This window comes from Antedon bifida, chromosome 3, assembly GCF_963402885.1.
Source record: "Antedon bifida chromosome 3, ecAntBifi1.1, whole genome shotgun sequence".
Classification (NCBI taxonomy): domain Eukaryota; kingdom Metazoa; phylum Echinodermata; class Crinoidea; order Comatulida; family Antedonidae; genus Antedon; species Antedon bifida.
In genome coordinates, this window is record NC_136228.1 from 6,509,845 (window position 1) to 6,531,070 (window position 21,226).

A 21,226-nucleotide genomic window follows, 5' to 3' on the forward strand; every position below is an offset into this window, starting at 1 on the left:
ATTATCAGAAATACAATAAGCTACTGTTAGTGTTTGCCCTAGGCCTACATATCGGGATCGGAATACACACTCTATGGTATGCTACTCCTGTCTCTCCTCTCGGCCTACTTTGTCTCTGTACCGTAAATCTAATGAAATAGTGGCCTAACTTAACTAGGCCTAGGCCTAGCCTACTAGCTTTGATTTGAGGTCCTTAGATTCAGGATGTTTGCAATCGTATGCTTGAAACAGTGGTTGCATAATATATATGATTATTTATATCTTTAAAAAAAAGGTTTTTTACAAATCTTTACTAATAAAAAACCAAAACAAAACAGTTTATACACAGCTAGCAGTACGTACGGTATCTTCAATTAACAGGTCAACACACTTTATTACATCATAGGTCATGACCTGACGTACGTGTCCAGTTTTTCAAATCGACGGTACGAAATGTGGTCCTTTTTTTCAAGAGATCCTACAAAGGATTTTGCTTTTGAAATTGGTGAATGTATAGATTCTCTCGAAAGTAAATCTATTTGGTCGCTGCACAGTGGTAAACGTAAGGTAAGACTAATTTGTTTAACGTAAATGTATGTATAAAATATCTAGGCCCTTGAATTCATCAGTTGACAACCACGTTTCGTTTTGCCTGCCCGGGTTCGAATGTCATAATCGAGGAAGGGATGTCGTGTTTGACTCGGCCTAGGAACAAACACGAAATAAGAAGTTTTGTGCTTTATTTGTTTTATTATTACTGTACCGTTGTTCTGAAATAATAGATACATTTTGTGTATAAGTATATAAGAAAATTTTTCGCTAATTAATAATTTAAAAAAAATTAATCAAAAATTTTTTTTTTAATTTAATTTTTTTAAAGTCAAATGGAGAGGAAGTATCAGTATTTGTGTTTGATATGAAAGAAGCTAGTGAGGCTAAGATCCAGACTGCCAAGAACGCACACAAGAGACTCAAGACACTAAGGCATCCCAACATTCTACAGTACATTGATGGTCTTGAGGTAAATAAAGTAATAACCTAATTAAGAAAATAAACTAATTAACTCAAATGGTTTGACTTACCTTGATCCTTATCCTTGTTTATTTTTTGTAGTGTTAAGACCCTTTGAAGAAAAATGTTGAGGAAGAACAATAGAATAATTCAGCAGTCTATTTCGTTCCTATCTTACCTGGAAATACCAACATTAGCCTCTCTCTCCTAAGAGAGGAATACATTACGAAAAGAAACATATCACACCCCGTCGGATAATGGTATAGTCTGTTACCACATAATTTTGTTTTATAACAATATTTTTTTTTTTATGTTTTTTTAGACAGAAACTATGATATATGTAGTAACTGAAGCAGTTTGCCCTCTAGAAAAGTATTTAAAAAATGCAGAGAAAGCAAATGAGTTGGTCATTTCTTGGGGTCTTCATCAAGTAACGGTAAGTGACGTCAATCTTAACTTTATCAAACTTTATGTGACAAAAAAAAATGTGATGTGCCCATATATGGACACGATGATGTCATATCACTACTATATATTTGGGCATATTGTCGTAATGTGGGGTGTGGGGTTATTAATATGTATATCCCCTTCAGATCGTAAAGAATCCAAATAAAGTGAATACGATAAGTATACAAGTTTACAACAGTTTAATAAGTAAGTACTCAACAGTATCAACAATTCTTTGTCTTGAAACTAAAACAATCCCAATATCGGTAAAACTCCAACGATCTTGGTCTGTTATAACATTGAAAACATTGAAACTTTTCGTCCAATAATCTACTTCAAATCTATGAAATCTTTTACAACCGATGTATATTTCGAACTACAGTAAACATCTTCACACTCGAATTCTATTTCCAACGTCGTATTATACCTCTTAAACATCAAATTAGTAACTAACAAGTAATATAAACATCAATTATTACTCGGAAACGTCCACTCAACTCCATTCGTCGTGTTCATCTCCCCTCTCGTGCGTTCTCCTCCTCCGCACAAAACATCTCAAATCCACGGGGGCGCCCTTCACCTCCCGTCAATTTCCCTGTTTGAAAAACATTCGTCCCCGAATGTACAATACAAATAAAAAAAATGTTTCTCTGAAAACTTAACAAAAAAACAAATTAAAAAAAATGTCAAATTACTTGTCATCTATGTAACGTAAACCTCATAAATTATCTGCAATATCAACATAACAACTATTAAAGATAATTCAAGCTAATCCCTAATACTCAAGTGATCTTCTAACAGAGTAGCATACAATTTTAATCATGAACCCCTACTGCCGATGTCGGCAAATGACATGGATTTCCATGTTTCCCTTTATTCAATCTACTTGATCGTCTCAACCCTTTATCCTTATCTTCAATATTCTTAACTTGATTTTCTATCTCCTTGTTCTCTACAGAAGTAATCATATTGTCTATCTCTTTGTTTTCTACAGAAATAATCATATTGTCTATCTCTTCGTTTTCTACAGAAGGAGTAAACACTAATTGTAACAAAGCATCACCCTCGTCATCTCCTTCTTCACTACCCTCACTATTCTCATCTGATACAAATATAGGAAGATGATCTTCCAAGGCATCTGATTCCTGGCCACGTGGATCAAGGTGCAATTGACGTCGATTTACCCATTTGGAAATTCCACCCATTGCTGGTCTAACTTCATAAATATCCTGTTCTTCATTCATGTCTATAATCACATGAGTTACTTCTTGAAATTTATCTGATAACTTATGACGTCCAGTAAACGCATTTCGTTTCAACAACACTCTATTCCCAACCTCCAATTTAAAGTCTGTAGTGCGACCATCATGTCGTGCGGCTTCTCGGTTTGCTGCCTCTTTAAGCCTGCTCGTCACTATCTCATGAGCTCTCTTTATCAACTTCTGTTGGGTTTGGATATGGTCCTCATTCCAACTGTCATCTAGTCGATCAAGTAGGTGATCAATAGGTAATGATGGGGGTCTACCAAACATCAAAAAATAAGGACTGACTCCAGTTACCTTATGTGGAGTTGTGTTATACATATACAACAGATGCTTTACTAATTCTGGCCATTTTCGTCGCTCCTGTACATCTAGTGATCTTATCAGGCCACACAATGTTTTATTGAATCTCTCACATTGTCCATTGCCAGACGGATGATATGCAGTAGTGCGTGATTTACTTATCCCGTACATCTGACAAAGTTCCTTAATCACAGCATTTTCAAACGAACCACCCTGATCGGAATGTATTCTTGATGGAACACCGTAGTGTACAAACCAATTATCCCGAAGTGCTTTCGCCACTGTTAACGCTGTCTGATCCCGACATGGAATAGCCTGTGAAAATTTACTAAATGCGTCTGTCAAGGTTAGCACATCCTCAAATCCCATTTTTCCTTTGTCTAATTTCATAAAATCAACCGCAACTATCTCCTGCGGACGAAATGCCAACAAATGCCGCATAGGAGGACGTACAGTGGGTGTAGGCGTCTTTGTTGTAACACATCTCAGGCAACGGTTAATATATCTCTTCACATCATGATGCATACCAGGCCAAAAACATCGTCTCCTTAGCAATTCATAGGTCCTATTAACTCCTTGGTGAGCCCATTTGTCATGTACTATTCCTAGCAAGGTTGATTGCAACTTCAAAGGCACTAATAATTGTTGGAACTCCCCAAAAATTGAATCAGGAATAATGCGATACAGCACACCATTACTTGGACGAAACTTTGACCATTCTCTTATCCATCCCTTAAGACCAGGTACAGCTCGATCATAGTCTTGCCCCGTTTTCCAATTCGCATTCCACATTTTCCACACCTCTTGTAGTACTTCATCATTCTTTTGCATATCTGACAATTCTTCATGTGAAAATGACGGCAACACTGTTGGTACAACAGAATTTACTTCTATGGAACCACCTTGAACTCTTGTCATCAAACAGGATGCGATCACGTTCAGGTCACTTTTTAACTCCGAGGAATTAACACAGGTATTACTTGGACAACGACTCAGTGCATCTGCACATTTGTTTGTCTTCCCGGGCCGATATTTGACTTCAAGATCATACAACGCCAACTGAGCGATCCACCTCATTTCGGTAGCTCCTAGATTTGCATTCTTCAAATGTGCTAATGGGTTGTTATCTGTCCATACAATGGTATGCTTGCCCTGAATGTACGGACCAAACTTATCGGCAACCGCCCATTTTAATCCTAGTAGCTCCAGCTTAAAGCTCGATAAATCAGGGTAATTTCTCTCTGACCCTCGCAGTCCCCTACTCGCATATGCGACTGGATGAATCTTTCCTCGTTCGTCTTCTTGCAAAAGACAGGCACCCAAGCCAAGAAGTGACGCATCTACTTCGATAATGAAATCCTTATCAAACTGCGGATATTTCAATACTGGTGCTGTAGTCAATGCATTCTTTAACTTAGAAAAAGCTTCCCCTTGTTCATCACTCCACTTGAAAGAAGTCGCCTTCCCTGTTTGTTTGTTAGCCATCCCTGCAGTTACCGCGTGTAAAGGTGCTGCCATTGTTGCAAAGTTGCTTATAAAACGTCGATAATATGAGGCTAATCCTAAGAACGAGCGCACTTCTGAACAGGTTTTCGGTGTAGGCCACAACGTCACTCGTTCTATCTTATCTTGGTTGACAGAGATGCCTTGATCGGATATCACATGGCCTAAATAACTGACTTCTCGTCTTAATAAATCACATTTTTTTCCTTTTACTTTCAATCCATATTGCTGGAGTCTGGTTAACACTTTGTCCAGGCGAACCAAATGTTCTTCATACGTACTAGAAAAAATCAGTATATCGTCAAGATATAGTACCAGTTCTGATAGGTTCATATCTCCAAGAATATACTCCATAATGCGCTGGAATGTGGACGGGCTATTGCTTAGGCCTTGAGGCATCCGTACAAACTCGTAGAGGCCCCACGGCACTCTAAACGCTGTTTTGTCTATGGATCCTTCCTCTAAAACTACTTGAAAATACCCATGTGCTAAATCAATTGTAGAAAAGTATTTCGACCCAGAAAACGCCTCTAATGTCTCCTCAATCCTCGGGAGAGGGAACGAATCTTTTATCACTCGATCATTTAAACGACGATAATCAATGCAGAGTCGAAGCGATCCGTCTTTCTTACGGACCAACACTATAGGACTCGCGAAACTACTCTTAGAAGGTTGAATTATTTTAGCATCTAGCATCTCTTGGAGCATTCGTTTAACCTCTGGGATTACCGATGGATTAATTCGTCTATAAGGCAATCGAATTGGTGGTCCTTCTGTAACTTTGATTTGGTGAGGAATCACAGTACATCTACCAACGTCGAAGATTCCCTTCGAGAAAACATCTTCATGCTTTTGTAATAATTTCCGCAGTCCTGCCTCCTCTTGTTGTGAAAGGCCATTCAGTTTCACTCCTGTTGCCAACAATTTGTCACTGTCCGTCGACAACGTAGGCGTTGCACATTCGTTATTAACATTACTACTCTCCTGCTCCTCCATCACTTCACACAGAGCCACTAAAAGGTTATTCTCCTCTACGTCAAGCATGACTTCATGCTTCCGCGTAGCTGGTACCGTATCCTTACTGCTCTGTATTGGCGAATTTACCAAATGTCTAAGAATGTTGCAGCCTATTAGAAGTGGATACCTGGTGTTCTTCTGTGTACAAGACTGATCTGATACTACTAGAAAACTTCCCATCAAGTTCTCACCATTCACTTCAATCGGTACCTCGATGTAGCCTTCAATTGGAATTTCAATCCCGCCTACTCCAATAACATTTAGGAATATTCCAGATGCGGGCTGTAATTCACCAAGATTCTTTTTTAGTTTATCGTGATACAGTGACGATGGTATAATCGATGCTTCTGCACCCGTGTCGAAAATGCAACCCAGCATGATGCCTCCGATTTCCACATCACCACAAGGACTTTTTGCGACCAGTCGATCTACCAACTCTGTATTTTCCATTGGTGTGGTTGACATCCGCTTTGTTCCCGGTCCTTTAGCTTCCTTCTCTTTAAGTTTCTCCGGACAGTTTCTACTGTAATGCCCTCTTCCTTTACAATTAAAACACAACGTCTCCTCTGTACAGTCTGTCTTTGCATGTCCCTTTTTGCCACAATTGTAACACTTTAACTCTTTAGCTCGTTCCATGTCAGCACTCTGAATATTTATCAAGCTCTGGACACTCTTCGTTAGCATCGCTACGTCATTTTTTAATGCAGCAAGTTCTTCTTTTAGTGCTGGTTCTTCTACCCTTCTTGCTTCTACTGAATGTTCCATAGACACCTCACAAACTCTGGCCTGATGCCTTGGCTCTTCATCCTTAAAAAATTCTAACACTTCCTCCCGCATTTCCAAAAATGTCTTATCTTTACACTGCATTTCTATTCTCCTTAGTTCTCTCCTAACCCAACCTTCTTTGGCACCATGAACAAATCTTTCCTTCAATGTATAATCCCTCAGCCTCTTCAAAGCATCCTTATCTTCTTCTACTGCAGCTGCCTTTACCATCTTTGTGTATAATCTCATTAGAACACGACTAAAATCTGCTAGCGACTCAACATCTTTTTGGTTCCGGTTGTGGAATTCTCGAGTTAGAGAAGGTACTGTTTCTATTGGTCCGAACAAAGACTTTAACACTGTCACTATTTGGTCATAGTCTTCTCTCACGTTTCCTTCTCTGCAAAGAATCTCTTCTTTCGCTGAGCCTGCTAGATGATCCAATAATGACTGCGCCTTTGCTTTTCCTGTCAGGTTATAGTGGTTGGCATAACTCTGAAAGTCATCTAACCATTCTTTTAGTGACAAATCTCCATCTGCTTTTGTAGACCCTCTATACTTGGCTATTTTCACCGGAGGTGGAGCTTGCTGAACTCTTAACCCTTGTAGGACATCAGTCAAAGCCTGCATCATCCCCTGCATGGACGCTTGATCTTCAGCTGGTTCTTCTGCCATAATTGCAGACTGAGCTCTTACAGTACAAATAAATTCTTATTACACAATATTATATACTACTGAGCTTATCTCTAACATGTACCTTAATGCACCAAAATCTTAAGAAACATCTATCGGGTAATGTATATAATTTTTGTTTTTTTCCCTTATTCTACCATAAATATTACACTTATACCATCAATCAATCAAAATAATTCCAATCAATCAACAAATAAAAATGTTTCATAAATATAGTGCTTAAAAGTCAAAATAGTTCTAGCTTCAACAATACAGTATTACTAGTCCAAATCTTGATAGGTGGCGTCCTTCACAATCAAAATATCTGCACAAAAGTATATCCACACGTAACTCGATCTCTTATTCCAAATTATAATACTATAGTCCAAATCTTGATAGGTGGCGTCCTTCACAATCAAAATATCTGCACAAAAGTATATCCACACGTAACTCGATCTCTTATTCCAAATTAGAATTAATACTATAGTCCAATCGTAACTAGGTGGCGCACTTCACAATCGCCGAACTGTCATTAAACAAAAACACTACAACGGTAAAACACTGCAACGGTAAAACACAACAATCTGTTTATATCACACGTACGCCACGTCGTACAATCCTTTCTTTTATAAATAAATCGCTAAACCGCTTCCTAGTTTACTTTCGGAAATGTCATTAACCGTAATCGGGATCTAGGCCTAGCCTATGCTAGAAGTTTACAAATATGGTAGTTGTACAGTACTTACAAACTGCTACATCCCATCCTCGTCGCCATTTGTCGTAATGTGGGGTGTGGGGTTATTAATATGTATATCCCCTTCAGATCGTAAAGAATCCAAATAAAGTGAATACGATAAGTATACAAGTTTACAACAGTTTAATAAGTAAGTACTCAACAGTATCAACAATTCTTTGTCTTGAAACTAAAACAATCCCAATATCGGTAAAACTCCAACGATCTTGGTCTGTTATAACATTGAAAACATTGAAACTTTTCGTCCAATAATCTACTTCAAATCTATGAAATCTTTTACAACCGATGTATATTTCGAACTACAGTAAACATCTTCACACTCGAATTCTATTTCCAACGTCGTATTATACCTCTTAAACATCAAATTAGTAACTAACAAGTAATATAAACATCAATTATTACTCGGAAACGTCCACTCAACTCCATTCGTCGTGTTCATCTCCCCTCTCGTGCGTTCTCCTCCTCCGCACAAAACATCTCAAATCCACGGGGGCGCCCTTCACCTCCCGTCAATATCACTACCATATTTGGCCACATCACAGTCACACTAGTTTGATAGTGTAGACAGAGCTTAAAACTTTAAAATGAGTTTAATTTGTCAAAAGTTGTACATTTGAATTTGAGATACATAGTAGTTAGTACGCACCAAAATGAATTGGTTATATCTGTTTTTACAATGTTTAAATATCTCTTAAATAGCTTTTGATGTTAAAATTCCAATTTTGGAATCATATGGCATTTGATTCAGTTGCCGCCACTGCCAATTGTGATTTCAATAAAATTGAAATGAAACCATATAAGCTATTGGTTTAAATCATATATTAAATGATGTAAATCTTTTAAAAACTTTTAACAAATTTTGTATTTATATTTTTTTACAGAAAGCGTTTGCATTTTTGCTGAATGATTGCAAGTTAAAACACAACAACGTACACATTGGCTCTGTGTTTGTAAGCAAAGCTGGTGAATGGAAGCTAGGCGGAGTAGCGTACATATGCGCTGCGGAGGGAGAAGGAAGCACGCCCCCAAACAAGGGTATTCAAGGCCTACAAAAGTATGACCCACCGGAGATGTCTGAAAGTGGACGAATGAGGAAGAAAACACATATTTGGTGATTATAAGTTTATTTATTCGACTTTTCGCTACATACAAAAATACAAAAAAGTAAAAAACACAAAGACAGTGAAAAGAAAATGTTTTCCCCATACAAATAATGATTCAATTGAACCATCCTTTTTTTATTGCAGGTCAGCGGATATGTGGGGATTAGGATGTCTTTTGTGGGAGGTGTTTAATGGACCTCTTCCACGTACCTCCTCACTTAAGTCATTAGGCAAGGTAATCTTGTTAACATTTTCATTTAAAAATAAATGACTAATCAAAAATCTAATCTAAAGCTCTGTCTACACTATCAAACTAGTTTGACAAAAAAAGGTGTGATGTGGCCAAATATGGTAGTGATATGCCCAAATATGGTAGTGATATGACATCATCATGTCCATATGGGCACATCACATTTTTTTGTCACATAAAGTTTGTAGACAAGGCTTAATCTGTGTAATGATAGTTTTTTACAATTCTTTGTAAAATTCAAATTGCATAATCTCAACATGTTTGTTTTTATTTTCTAGATTCCTAAGTCACTAATTAGTAATTACTGTGAATTGGTTGGTGCTAACCCAGTATCCAGACCTAACCCAGCAAGATTCTTACAATTCTGTCTAGAAACAAATGGATTTATGGACAACAGCTTTGTTAAAACCAACTTATTCTTAGAGGAGATACAGGTATTCTGTTCAGGCTATCTAATCCAACAATATTCATAATGTGTGTTGAAGTTCCTATAGAATTCATATCTTACTTTTTCTATTGATACAAAATTTATGTTTAATGATGTCATATCACCACTATATTTGGTTTGATTTTGTAAACAGAGCTTTAGTGTTTTGTTATATGTTTGTTATGTGTTTTATATATATTTGATGTGTATAAAATACACAATGAATGAATGAATGAATCTATTTATCTATTTGATCTTATTTTGTAATTGATGATAAACAAAATATATTATTGATTGATACAGATAAAAGATGCAATAGAGAAGAATAAGTTTCTAGCTGGTTTAAGTTCTAGTCTTGATGATTTTCCAGAAGAGTTCTGTCGCTTCAAGATCCTTCCACTACTTCTGCAGGCATTTGAATTTGGCAATGCTGGCTCAGCGGTCCTTACACCTTTATTGAAGGTAAACAACATGCTTTATACATCTTAACTAATATTTTCATCTGGTTTTATATGAAATATCTGTATACAATTCTTTACGTTAAACTAGTATAGATACGTACGTGTGCGAACTAATCTTCATCTGACACATACCACAACTTTCTACTCGCCTATAAGTCCCTTTGTGTCGAGTGCTGCCACCAAATTGCGCCCGTTCGTTTGTCCAAATCAAATTTACTTAAGAATGTTATTGTGAATATTAATCGTAATTAAACTTGATTCCTCCAGCTTGGTAAACTCTTGGAAACAGCAGAATACCAAACAAAAGTATTACCGTGTGTTGTCAAGATGTTCACATCGACCGATAGGGCAACTCGTATAAAGTTATTACAACAACTCGAAGATTTCATTGAGTATTTACAATCGGCAGTTGTGAATGATCAGGTGTTCCCTCATATTTGTCATGGGTTCACAGACACAAACCCCGCAATCAGAGAGAGCACTGTCAAGGTAGGAGAAATACTTCTTTACAGTATTTACTTAAAGCTCTGTCTACACTATCAAACTTTATGTGACAAAAAAATGTGATGTGCCCATATATGGACATGATGATGTCATATCACTACCATATTTGGGCATATCACTAATATAGTTGAGCACATCACACTTTTTTTTGTCAAACTAGTTTGATAGTGTAGACAGAGCTTAAGGGTCTGTTATGTTGCAAACACAAAAACAATTAATAACTCTTAAAGATAAGTTTACTTGAGTATTTTAAATTCCCACTTTTTGGAAACAACTTGTCTTGTTAACTCCTGCCAATTTAGATACGTTTTGGTATGCTACTTGCAAATTATTTTAAGAATTCTCAGATAATTTTGTTTTCTTTTTTTTTTCAGGCAATGATACTTCTTTCAGAAAAATTGAATGATCATAATTTAAATGTTGAGGTGATGAAACATTTTGCCCGACTTCAATCTAAAGATCCTCAGGTTAGTACAGTCAAACTATCAGTTATTTAATCAGTTACATTAATCAATCAGTTAATCAACCAATCTCAGTTAGTCAACCAATCTCAATTAATCAATAAATCTCAGTTAATCAATAAATCAGTTAATCAATAAATCTCAGTTAATCAATAAATCAGTTAATCAACCAATCTCAGTTAATCAATAAATCAGTTAATCAATAAATCTCAGTTAATCAATCAATCAGTTAATCAACAAATCTCAGTTAATCAATAAATCAGTTAATCAACCAATCTCGGTTAATCAATAAATCAGTTAATCAATAAATCAGTTAATCAATAAATCAGTTAATCAACCAATCTTGGTTAATCAATCAATCAGTTAATCAATAAATCTCAGTAATTCAATCAATCAATCAATCAATCCGTTAGTCAACCAATCTCAGTAATTCAATCAGTTAACCAATCTCATTAATTCAACCAATCTCAGTTAATCAGTTAATCAACCAATCTCAGTTAATCAATCAGTTAATCAACCAATCTCAGTTAATCAATCAGTTAATCAACCAATCTCAGTTAATCAATCAGTTAATCAACCAATCTCAGTTAATCAATCAATCAATCAGTTAATCAATAAATCTCAGTAATTTAATTAATCAATCAGTTGAATATTAATTGACTGTCTGTTTTTTGTCTATTTAGGGTGGTATACGAACAAATACAACAGTTTGCCTTGGCAAAATAGCTGGTCATCTAAACCCAGCAGTAAGTATTCAAAACATAAACACTAATACATTCTATTGGGGGTTTTTCCCAGACATTTTTATTGCCATATTCTTTATGTGACAAAAATAAATATGAATATAAATATATGGACATGATGCTGTCATATCACTACCGTATTTAGGCACATCACACTTTTTTTGTCAAACTAGTTTGATAGTGTAGACGGAGCTTAAGGCCTAAGCAATCCAATAAAATAGCAGCCTTTAATATTAGGCAAAAAACACTGATAAAATATTAGGCTTAAAGTAGGATCATGATCAGCGTATAAGGTGTTATAGGCTTCTTATGTACTAGTTGAATGTGTCTTAGAGTGGGACAGTCAGCTTAAAGTGTTTTGTTTTTTTTTACAGACAAGACAGAAAATACTTTTATCAGCTTTCACAAGGGCAATGAAGGATCCGTTCCCGCCTTCGCGCATCGCAGGTGTCATGGCGTTGCACGCTACCCACAATTTCTTCTCATTAAAAGACACGTCACTTAGAATTCTACCGGCAATGTGCGCTCTCACCGTTGATCCTGATAAAAATGTTAGAGATCAAGTAAGTCATTTTAAATATTTTAAAATATTTTACTTTTGTAAAATGTATGTTCATGTTTCTCCGACAATGAAATGTGTTCAAAAACATAATGAGCACTAAATGAATTATTTTTCTTTTTAGACATTTCGTGTAATAAAACATTTTGTCCAAAAATTAGAAGATGTTTCAGAAAATCCAGAAAAATTAGAAGAAATGGGTAAGGACTATAATATTACTATTGAGGAATTTGTTGTAAAAAAAAATCAAATTGTACAAAACAGACGGACAATTCTAAATACAAATTACATACAGTATATAGTTATACACTGCACTAATCTACTTTAAAAAATGTACTTGGAAATCTGCCATTTTTTTATTTTACTGACTTCTTTCTTTCTTTAACAAGTAGACTAGGAATCCTGAAAAGTTTATGAAATTTAAATTTGTTTCAATTGTCTTAAATTATAGTTAGATGATTGTTGTTTGATAAACTTTGTTTTAGAGGCAGATGTAAACTGTGCATCTAACACCCAGCAGAATGCAGCTGGATGGGCAGGATGGGCGGTCACGTCACTCACATCAAGGTTCTACAAAGGAGGCCCTCAACCTGCTCAAGCGGAACGTATACAAGACAAAGAAGGTATGTAGAAAGCCCTACTATGTATAGAATGAAAGTAGAATGCATGCTACAGTTAAAGCTCTGTCCACACTATCAAACTAGTTTGACAAAAAAGTGTGATTTGCCCAAATATGGTAGTGATATGACGTCATCATGTCAATATATGGACACATACATTTTTTTGTAGACAGAGCTCAACACTCCAAACTTTGAGACCTTTTTACTGTGAAAAGAGCGATATCGGGTAAAGATCTGTCTACACTATCAAACTTGATGTGACAGAACAATGTGACATATATGAACATAATGAAGTCATATCAATACCACATTTGGGCATATCACTACCATATTTGGGCACGTCACACTTTTTTGTCAAAGTAGTTTGATAGTGCAGACAGAGTTCAAAAGATATCAGACTAGCATGTGAGCGGTATGAATTGATACTGATCATTGACCCTGTCTCTTGGACTGAGGAGGTCAACTAAAGAAATCAACAAGTTAATACTCTCACTGTCATTTCCCTCATGATTAAAATATACACCCTTGACAAACAATTATTCCAAGTGCCTCTTTAATATTATTTAAAAAAATTAACTTTTAAACAGTCAAGAAAAAAGAAACAGTTGATGGTGGTAAAGAACCAGTGAAATTAGAAAAGCACACTAAAGATGAAGAAAAATACGAAACAGCAGATTCCGCATCAGATTATGACGAGAGAGAGGATGCAGAACAATCGGAAGATGGATGGAGTAATAAGGAGGTAATTTAACAAATTTTAATAAACATTACTAAAAGGTAGCTCTAGGTTTAAAATTGTTATTAATTATAAAATATTAACCTTTGTAATAACATTCATTCATTCATCAGTGGAAAATAACTTCCATTTATTGTCATTTGCATATAAAATATACTATACATAGAAATTTTGTTTGATATTTGACAATGACCCTACATATTTTTCATCAGAGGTAAATTAGAACGAATGAAATTAGTCTTTTTTTTTCCAAAGTGGTGGTGTACAGGATTTTTTTTTAAAATGTTATAAGATAATTAGGAAATTCACTAACATTTCAGGCATTTAAAAAAAAAAATATATAAGTTAAAAGTAATCTATTTTATTGGAAGTAGTTACCAATTTAGCATTTGTAAGTCATTGAAAATAATTAAAATTACAACACAAACTTTGTTTTCAGAAGACGTCAAGTAATAAAAACAAACCTGATCTATCAAATCAATGGGAAGATGACAATGACAATTGGAACAATGATGATGATGATGAAGAATGGGGTTCAATTGAAACTACACAATCAACTAAACCCATGAAACTTAACAGCAGCAAAAAACAACCTGATAACTTTTTTAGCGATTGGCAGGATGATGGATTATCATCATCAAAACAAAAACAAACAAACAGTAATAAACGAACTGAAAAATCCCAAAATGTCGCCAAGAAAACGACGAGTCGGCCTTCAAGTTCGGAAACCACCGGTTGGGATAATGACGATGATGGATGGGGTGATGTTTTAAATAACTCAACAAAGACGACGAAATTAAAAGATAAAAAAACTGTACAGAAGAAGAAAGTTGAAGAGGATGATTTTGGATGGGGTGAGGATAATGATTGGGGAAGTATGGAGACAAGTACTACAAAAGGAAAGTTTGATTTTGATGAAAGTGAAGGAGGAGGAGGAGGAGGAGGAGGAGGAGGAGGAGGATGGGGTAATGATGATGACTGGGCACCGATTGAACCAAAACCTAAGGTTAGATTACCCATATTTTTTTTTATTTATTTATATATTGATTGATAGATTATTGATTGAGATATTGATAGTTTTTTAATTAATTTTCGGCCTTTATGTCGGACAGACGATGTTTTTAACATACATGAACTAACAGACTCATCTGATATAAATATATAAATTTACAGTGTTTGGGAAGTTTGTATGTATTATTACTTTAATTAATAATATTGATTGATAGGTTAATAGTTCATATGTTATTGATTGATAGGTATTGATTGATAGATTATTGATTGATATATCAATTAAAATATAATTGATACTATAGCTTATTAATTCAAATATGGTTTTTATATTATTTATTGATAGATTATTGATACATTGTTTGAATATATAATTGATAGATATTGATTGATTGAATATTAACTAATAATTGATGATTTTTTATTGCTTGACTAAAAATTTCTTATATTCTCTTTGGTGATCACTTTAGTAATATTATGCTTACTAATATATCTTTAAGATCTGTCTACGCTATCAAACTTTATGTGAAAAAAATATGATGTGCCCATACAGTATATGATGATATATATGATGATGTTATATCACTACCATATTAAGGCACATCACACATCAAACTAGTTTGATAGTGTAGACAGAGCTTTAGTTCATTAACAACAAATGCATGAAATAATTATTGCAATAACTTAGAATGAACTTTAACACTTCTTATAATATTAAACCTAATTGTTTGTTAACTGCCAATTTAGTTGCAGAAAAACACTTTTAAAAGAAAAAGATGCACAGGTGGTTCATACATATAAAGCCTTGTTCCCACTTAGACGCAACGCAATTAGATGACAACCACATGACGACAGTTTGGACAATCCATCATGTCAGGATTATTGTCAAATTACTTGCAGTGTGCTTACTTCAAGTGGGAACCAAGCTTTAATGCATTCATATATTATATACTTCATAGAGCAAGCAACATTTTAATGTATTTGTATCTGTGCACCATCTCAGTCACCTCCCACTCACCTACCACTTTTTCATAAACATACTAAACGTTTAGCATACATTATGCATGTTGTAGGATTTAAATTAAGACTTAACAAATAGGCGTATTCGCTTGGTTGTTTACGACCTCCTCAAACTGCTCGCTAAATATGTACTCGCAGTCGCACTGCTCATATAGAAACAGCAAGGAGTCTGAAGAGATACAGCTCCACAAAACAGACCAATTGTAAAAGCCTATTGACTAAAACCGATTAGATTATTAAAGCATGGTTTGAAATCCTAACATAAACAGCAATGTAACCAAGGTCAGATACCGCATGCATGGAAATTCTGTAATAATTCGCATGGAAAGAACCAAAACTATGTGCTAACAAAACAAACCTAATTGATCTGTCGCCCTCTAAGAATATCTTTTTAATGTTAGACTCCCCCACCAGGCTGGAATGAGGATTTGGACTTTAAGAAAGTGGATTCAGACTTAGCACCAGCCAGTGCGTATGACTGGGGTCAATCAGAGGTCAATGAGGATTTCTTGTCCATTGGAGGGGCAAATTCAGATGAAGTAAGGATATCAACATTTCTCTGAAATCAAGAAGAATGAATAATATTAATGTCAGAGTTTAAAACAAATTTAATATTACCAATGTTTTTCGTTTCTTTTTTAAAAAAAATTATTATTTTTACTTCACAATGATCTTAGGCACAATTTTCAAAGTTTTTATTTATGTCATATTTTACATCCATACACTTTTTTCATTCATTTTAAAAGTTTAAAATATTTTCTCTCTTACTTTTCGGGCCATTTATATCAACAATGCATTTTTTCATATTTATCTTCTGCTTTTGAATCAAATCACTTACACTTTATGGGGTTAGAGAAAACTAATAAAATATGTGCATCTTTTATTAATTATAATTTATTTCAATCATATTTATTATTCATATATTATTACTGTAAACATTTATACTCTACCTTTGTGGAATTAGGTAGGTTATTGGTTATGGTTAACAAAGTGTATACAGGCTTAGTAAATTACCTGGTTAAAGGGTCTTTCACACCTGTTCCGGAACCGTGCTGGAACAGGTGTGAAAGACCCTTAAGTTGGTTACATAGCCACCAAAGTTTGTTCATGATACCAACTAAGCTTTTACTAAGCTTGACAGAACTTAACAGTGGCCACTCTCTCCAAATAAGACTTCAGAAGACCTGAGTTCAATACATTTAAATTGTGACTCAGTCAGTGTTGTTGTAGCTTTTCTTCTCTCTGTTTTCATTACCATACATGGAATATAAAACACAATTATTAGAAAGTAATGAGGTATATTGAAATTTTAGAACAACATGCAAACAAGTCTAACACCCATTTTCCAGAAATCAATAGGCCCCTACAACAATTAGACATTTGTTGTGTTATTGTTCATGTGGTGTTTGGCTGCCATGGGAATTGTTAAGTACCATTGAATGTCTTTACACCAACCGTACCGATTGTTATTTGTTTCATTTCTATTTTTTTTTTTATTATTATTATTATGGTACACTGTATAAACCCCACAGAATGTATATGAACAATAAAAGGGGAATCCCCTTAAATTTCCAGTGAGAGCATTACTGTTGAAAATCAATAGTTTGACAATAATAAGCTTGAATTTCAATAACAGCAGGCCATTGTTGATGTCATGTCGTATTAGCTATACATTTATTTTGCTCTAATATACGACGACTACTAGATTATTTTTTGCTATTTTTAAATACATTGTATACAATTAAACAGTCTGGTAGCCATGGCTATGGGATCAACAGAACATAACAAACTGCATCTGCATAATTTTTACAATCCAAGCTTGTAGTTGATTTGCAGCATCATTATCATGAACATAAAGATGAATATTATAATGTAACCAGTATTATTCCAAATAAAAAATCTCAATAATAATATAGTTCTATGCAGAATTATTAGCAACTACACTTCAATTAAAGACCGTTCTTAATCTTAATATCCCTCCAAATTAAAACCATTAAAACAAAGATATTAACAATTTATTTCCAAATATAATATCATAAATATATAATCATTTGCAACCAAATTATATTATAACGAGTATCCAATTCCAAATATTCCTGTTTATATAATGAAGGTTTATGAATAATTGAGCTTTTTGTAGTATTTTATTATAGAAAACAAAAGATGTATAAAATATAATTTTCCTTGCAGTTAGGGAAAAAAGTGGCAAAAGGTTTCTCGATAAAAACAGAGAGTTGACACACAGAAATACTGTAGCACAATTTTATATCATGGAATATGAATAATTATTATGTGCAGTAATGTCATTATCATTACTTTCAGAATAAAGCGAGCTCTCTTGGAGTAAAAAAACAGTCAAAGCCAGCAGGGCCAAAGACCAAAACCACCAAACCAGCTCCCAAGGCCTCATCGTATTCAAAGCCTACCAGTAAAGTGTCCAAGGTAGCAGCAGATGAGTGGGGGAGTGACAGTGGGTGGGGTGAGGAAACTGAAGCCTGGGGAGAAATTGATGCAGGAATATCAAATGAAACAGGTAAACATCAATGTTGTAATATATATCAATATATTATTACAATGGATAGTATATAAATAATTATAAATCATTATAATAAATAATTTGCAATGCAATGAGTGGTGAGTGGCCAAGGGGTTAAGACAGTGGAACCGTAATACCTTGTCAGATTAACATTGGCAAGGGTTTAAACCTCACTCACTCCATTGTTCTGAACGAGTCTTCTCAGATAAGGATATAAACTGAGGTCCAGTGTACACATCTGGCTCATGTGCACTTTAAAGAACCTAGTACATCTTTCGAGACGAGTAGGAGGTTACCCCAGTGTACTAGTATACACACAGCCACTGTCACTCATCAAGAGGGCTCCTTGATTGTCAGCATACACTGTTTAGGATCACCCTCTATAAATAAGGTGTAATAAAAAAAAATGGTACAAATAATTTCATGAAGTGAAAGATGATGATACACAATCCTCCAATCAAAAGTATCTGTTCAGGTGTGTTATAACATAGATTAACAGAATGCTAAAAATGATGTGTTTGCATAATGTGATCATTGTGCTTATTTTTGTTTAGTTTAGCTACCCATTGCATTTTTGTTTGTTAAAAATGGAAAAAGTGTGCTTGTTTGTTTTGCACTTTAGTTCATGTGATTTCCTTTGATATTCAGGAAATGGAAACAATTATACTTAAACTTTCAACTACAATTAACTACAAAAATAAATAACAGGATAGATAAGATCTTTATTGCCAATTGATTGTCAGTTGAGAAAGATAAAACATAACAGAAAAACAAAAATGTGTAAAAGTGAAACTTGGTTAAGAAGAAAAACAATTAATTTATTCGTTATTTAATGATTGTGAAAGTTCTATGAGAATATTAAAAACAATTTAAAATAGCTGGCCCATGCTATAGTATATTGACCCAGTTATGTGGGTGATAATTATTTCGAAACCTGAGCTGCAAACTAATGAGATCTAATGAGATTGAAACAGAAAATCTGTCTGCAGCTTAAACATAATTACTGTATATTCAATTTATCAATTTGATTTCTGGGGCGTGTGCGTACAATTCCATTCTGCCGTACCACGCCGAGAGTGTTAAAGAGACGCCAATCAAATTTGGACAATACCATGAAAGCCCTAGTTGTCTAATGGTTAGGACATCTGCATATTAAGCAGAAGATTTCGGGTTCGAATCTTGGTTGAAGCGACTTTTTCTCATTCTCGCAGATTTCCTCATTTTTATCGTTTCAAATTAATTAATTAATTAAATTTCAGTATATTACCGGGCGGTTTAGAATTTATTCTGTGCCTGTGATGTTTATATTCAATTTGTAATATACACACACATTATAATAGAATATTATTAGGAGCAGTACCATTCTGTTTAACTAGTATTTTCATACAATAGCCTTTTATTATATCCTCAGACAGAGATTTTATTATTTTCATTACTGTGTAAACACTTATTAAAACACAAATAAAACAGGAGACTATAAAGACTTTATATTGAAACTACCAATTTGCTTTCTTTCATGTTTTTTATTTAAAAATGTTGAATATTTAATTTTATATTTCAGAAACAAATAAAGCAGATGAAGCAAAACGAAAAAGGGAGGAGCGACGGCAACAACGAGAAAAGGAAATAAAAGAAAAACGTGCTGCGAAGAAAGGAATGGGTGCAATGAAACTAGGAGGAGCAAAGAAGGATTGAAATAATTGTAGAATTATCAACATTATCATTCCTGAATAGAAAGCTAATTTACTATTACAGTAAATTGTTCAACTTGATCCAAAGCTCTGTCTACACTACAAGTGTGATGTACCCAAATATGGTAGTGATATGACATCATCATGTCCATATATGGGCACATCACATTTTTTGTCACATAAAGTTTGATAGTGTAGACAGGGATTTACAACTTTATCTCAAGCTTTCTTTCCTCTTGGATGCAACGCAACGATGCAGAATAAACATAAGTGAGTTGACCAATCACAAACCGCAGTTCAAGTGATCCATCGAGCCATATACTTATGATAAAACCATCATAAATTAATTATTCAGTGTCACTTTATAACCTCCTTGTAGTATATCAATTAAATATGTTCATTTCCACTGAAATGAATACAAGAGTAGAGTGTATATAATACATACATAAACAAATGAATGTAAAACCAATACATAAATAATAATAATAAATGAATAGGACAATTTAATGTTTGTATCAGGAAGAGTTATGTGGGGCGGAGTCCAGGAAGGATTTTTTAAATGTCGTAGTGCTAATATATAATAATAGTCTGTGAAAAATAGACATCAAATTAGTAACTAGCTATCCTCTGGATCCGGCCCTGAGAGTGAGATTGTCCTAAATTAAGGTTAGCAATAATGTGTTATGTGCTAATGGCAATACACTTTAAAAGTATAATGAATGCTGTTATCACCTTATCTCATAAAGCGTCTCCAAAGAGTTGGGGGTGGGAGATGGTGAACTTAGATTTCACACCAGTTGTAGGGCATATCCAAAAAATGGTGTATGGTACCAATTAATACTAATCTAAGATCTACTAAATTTTAAATACATTTTTATGGTTATTTTTTTTCTTTGTTGATGTAGAATGTTGATGTATTAAATTGTAGCTTGGTTTATGTATGTATTTCTACAAAACAATATTAGATTAATATATTATTGTCTAACTTTTAAAAGTTATTTTTCTACTTCTAAAGCAAACGGTAAATAATTATTTAACCAATTAATAAAGTATCACAATTAAAGTAATTTTATTATTAAATTTATTATGAGATAAATTAAATAGTTGTATTTAATTTGTGTGTTATGTGGTTGCAACATTCATGTCAAAAAATTTAATATCTGGTTAATTGTACATAAATCAAATATGTGTAACAGAAAACATGAAGAAAAAACACAAATTTTCCTTAAAATGGTCAAATACAAAATTTGACAAAATTCTGCTATGAAAACTTTTTTCAGTAGTTAAGTAGTTTAACATATCTGATGGCTCCCTAGAAAGTGAAAAAAGATGGTGGGAGTGGATAATTTTTGCTATAGCATGAAAATAAAATTATGAAGTTGAATAAAAACACC

At 34.2% G+C, this 21,226-nt stretch overlaps 1 protein-coding gene across 3 annotated transcripts; it reads left to right on the forward strand.

Annotated features, from left to right (window-relative positions):
* The first annotated feature begins 413 nt into the window (after positions 1-413).
* On the forward strand, positions 414-20,933 carry LOC144837230 (N-terminal kinase-like protein). Of its 3 annotated transcripts, none has more exons than XM_078692257.1 (18): positions 414-546; positions 860-1,000; positions 1,313-1,426; positions 8,595-8,824; positions 8,961-9,051; positions 9,345-9,500; positions 9,797-9,955; positions 10,222-10,443; positions 10,833-10,925; positions 11,603-11,665; positions 12,037-12,225; positions 12,346-12,421; positions 12,707-12,844; positions 13,429-13,583; positions 14,017-14,583; positions 16,007-16,144; positions 17,928-18,138; positions 19,703-20,933. In XM_078692257.1, exons 1-18 carry the CDS (start codon positions 433-435, stop codon positions 19,834-19,836), a joined length of 2,991 nt encoding a protein of 996 aa, XP_078548383.1. In that variant the 5' UTR covers positions 414-432; the 3' UTR covers positions 19,837-20,933. The 3 variants fall into 3 exon arrangements, with proteins under 3 accessions (XP_078548383.1, XP_078548384.1, XP_078548385.1); XM_078692258.1 differs by having other exon boundaries at positions 14,020-14,583; XM_078692259.1 differs by lacking the exon at positions 16,007-16,144.
* The last annotated feature ends 293 nt before the right edge of the window (positions 20,934-21,226 follow it).

Coding starts and splice junctions, on each gene's coding strand:
- LOC144837230 (XM_078692257.1), top strand. CDS start 433: ATGTGGTCCTTTTTTTCAAGAGATCCTACAAAGGATTTTGCTTTTGAA. Junction 10,444..10,832: donor TCAGAGAGAGCACTGTCAAG/GTAGGAGAAATA, acceptor TTTTTTTTTCAG/GCAATGATACTTCTTTCAGA. Junction 10,926..11,602: donor TTCAATCTAAAGATCCTCAG/GTTAGTACAGTC, acceptor TTGTCTATTTAG/GGTGGTATACGAACAAATAC.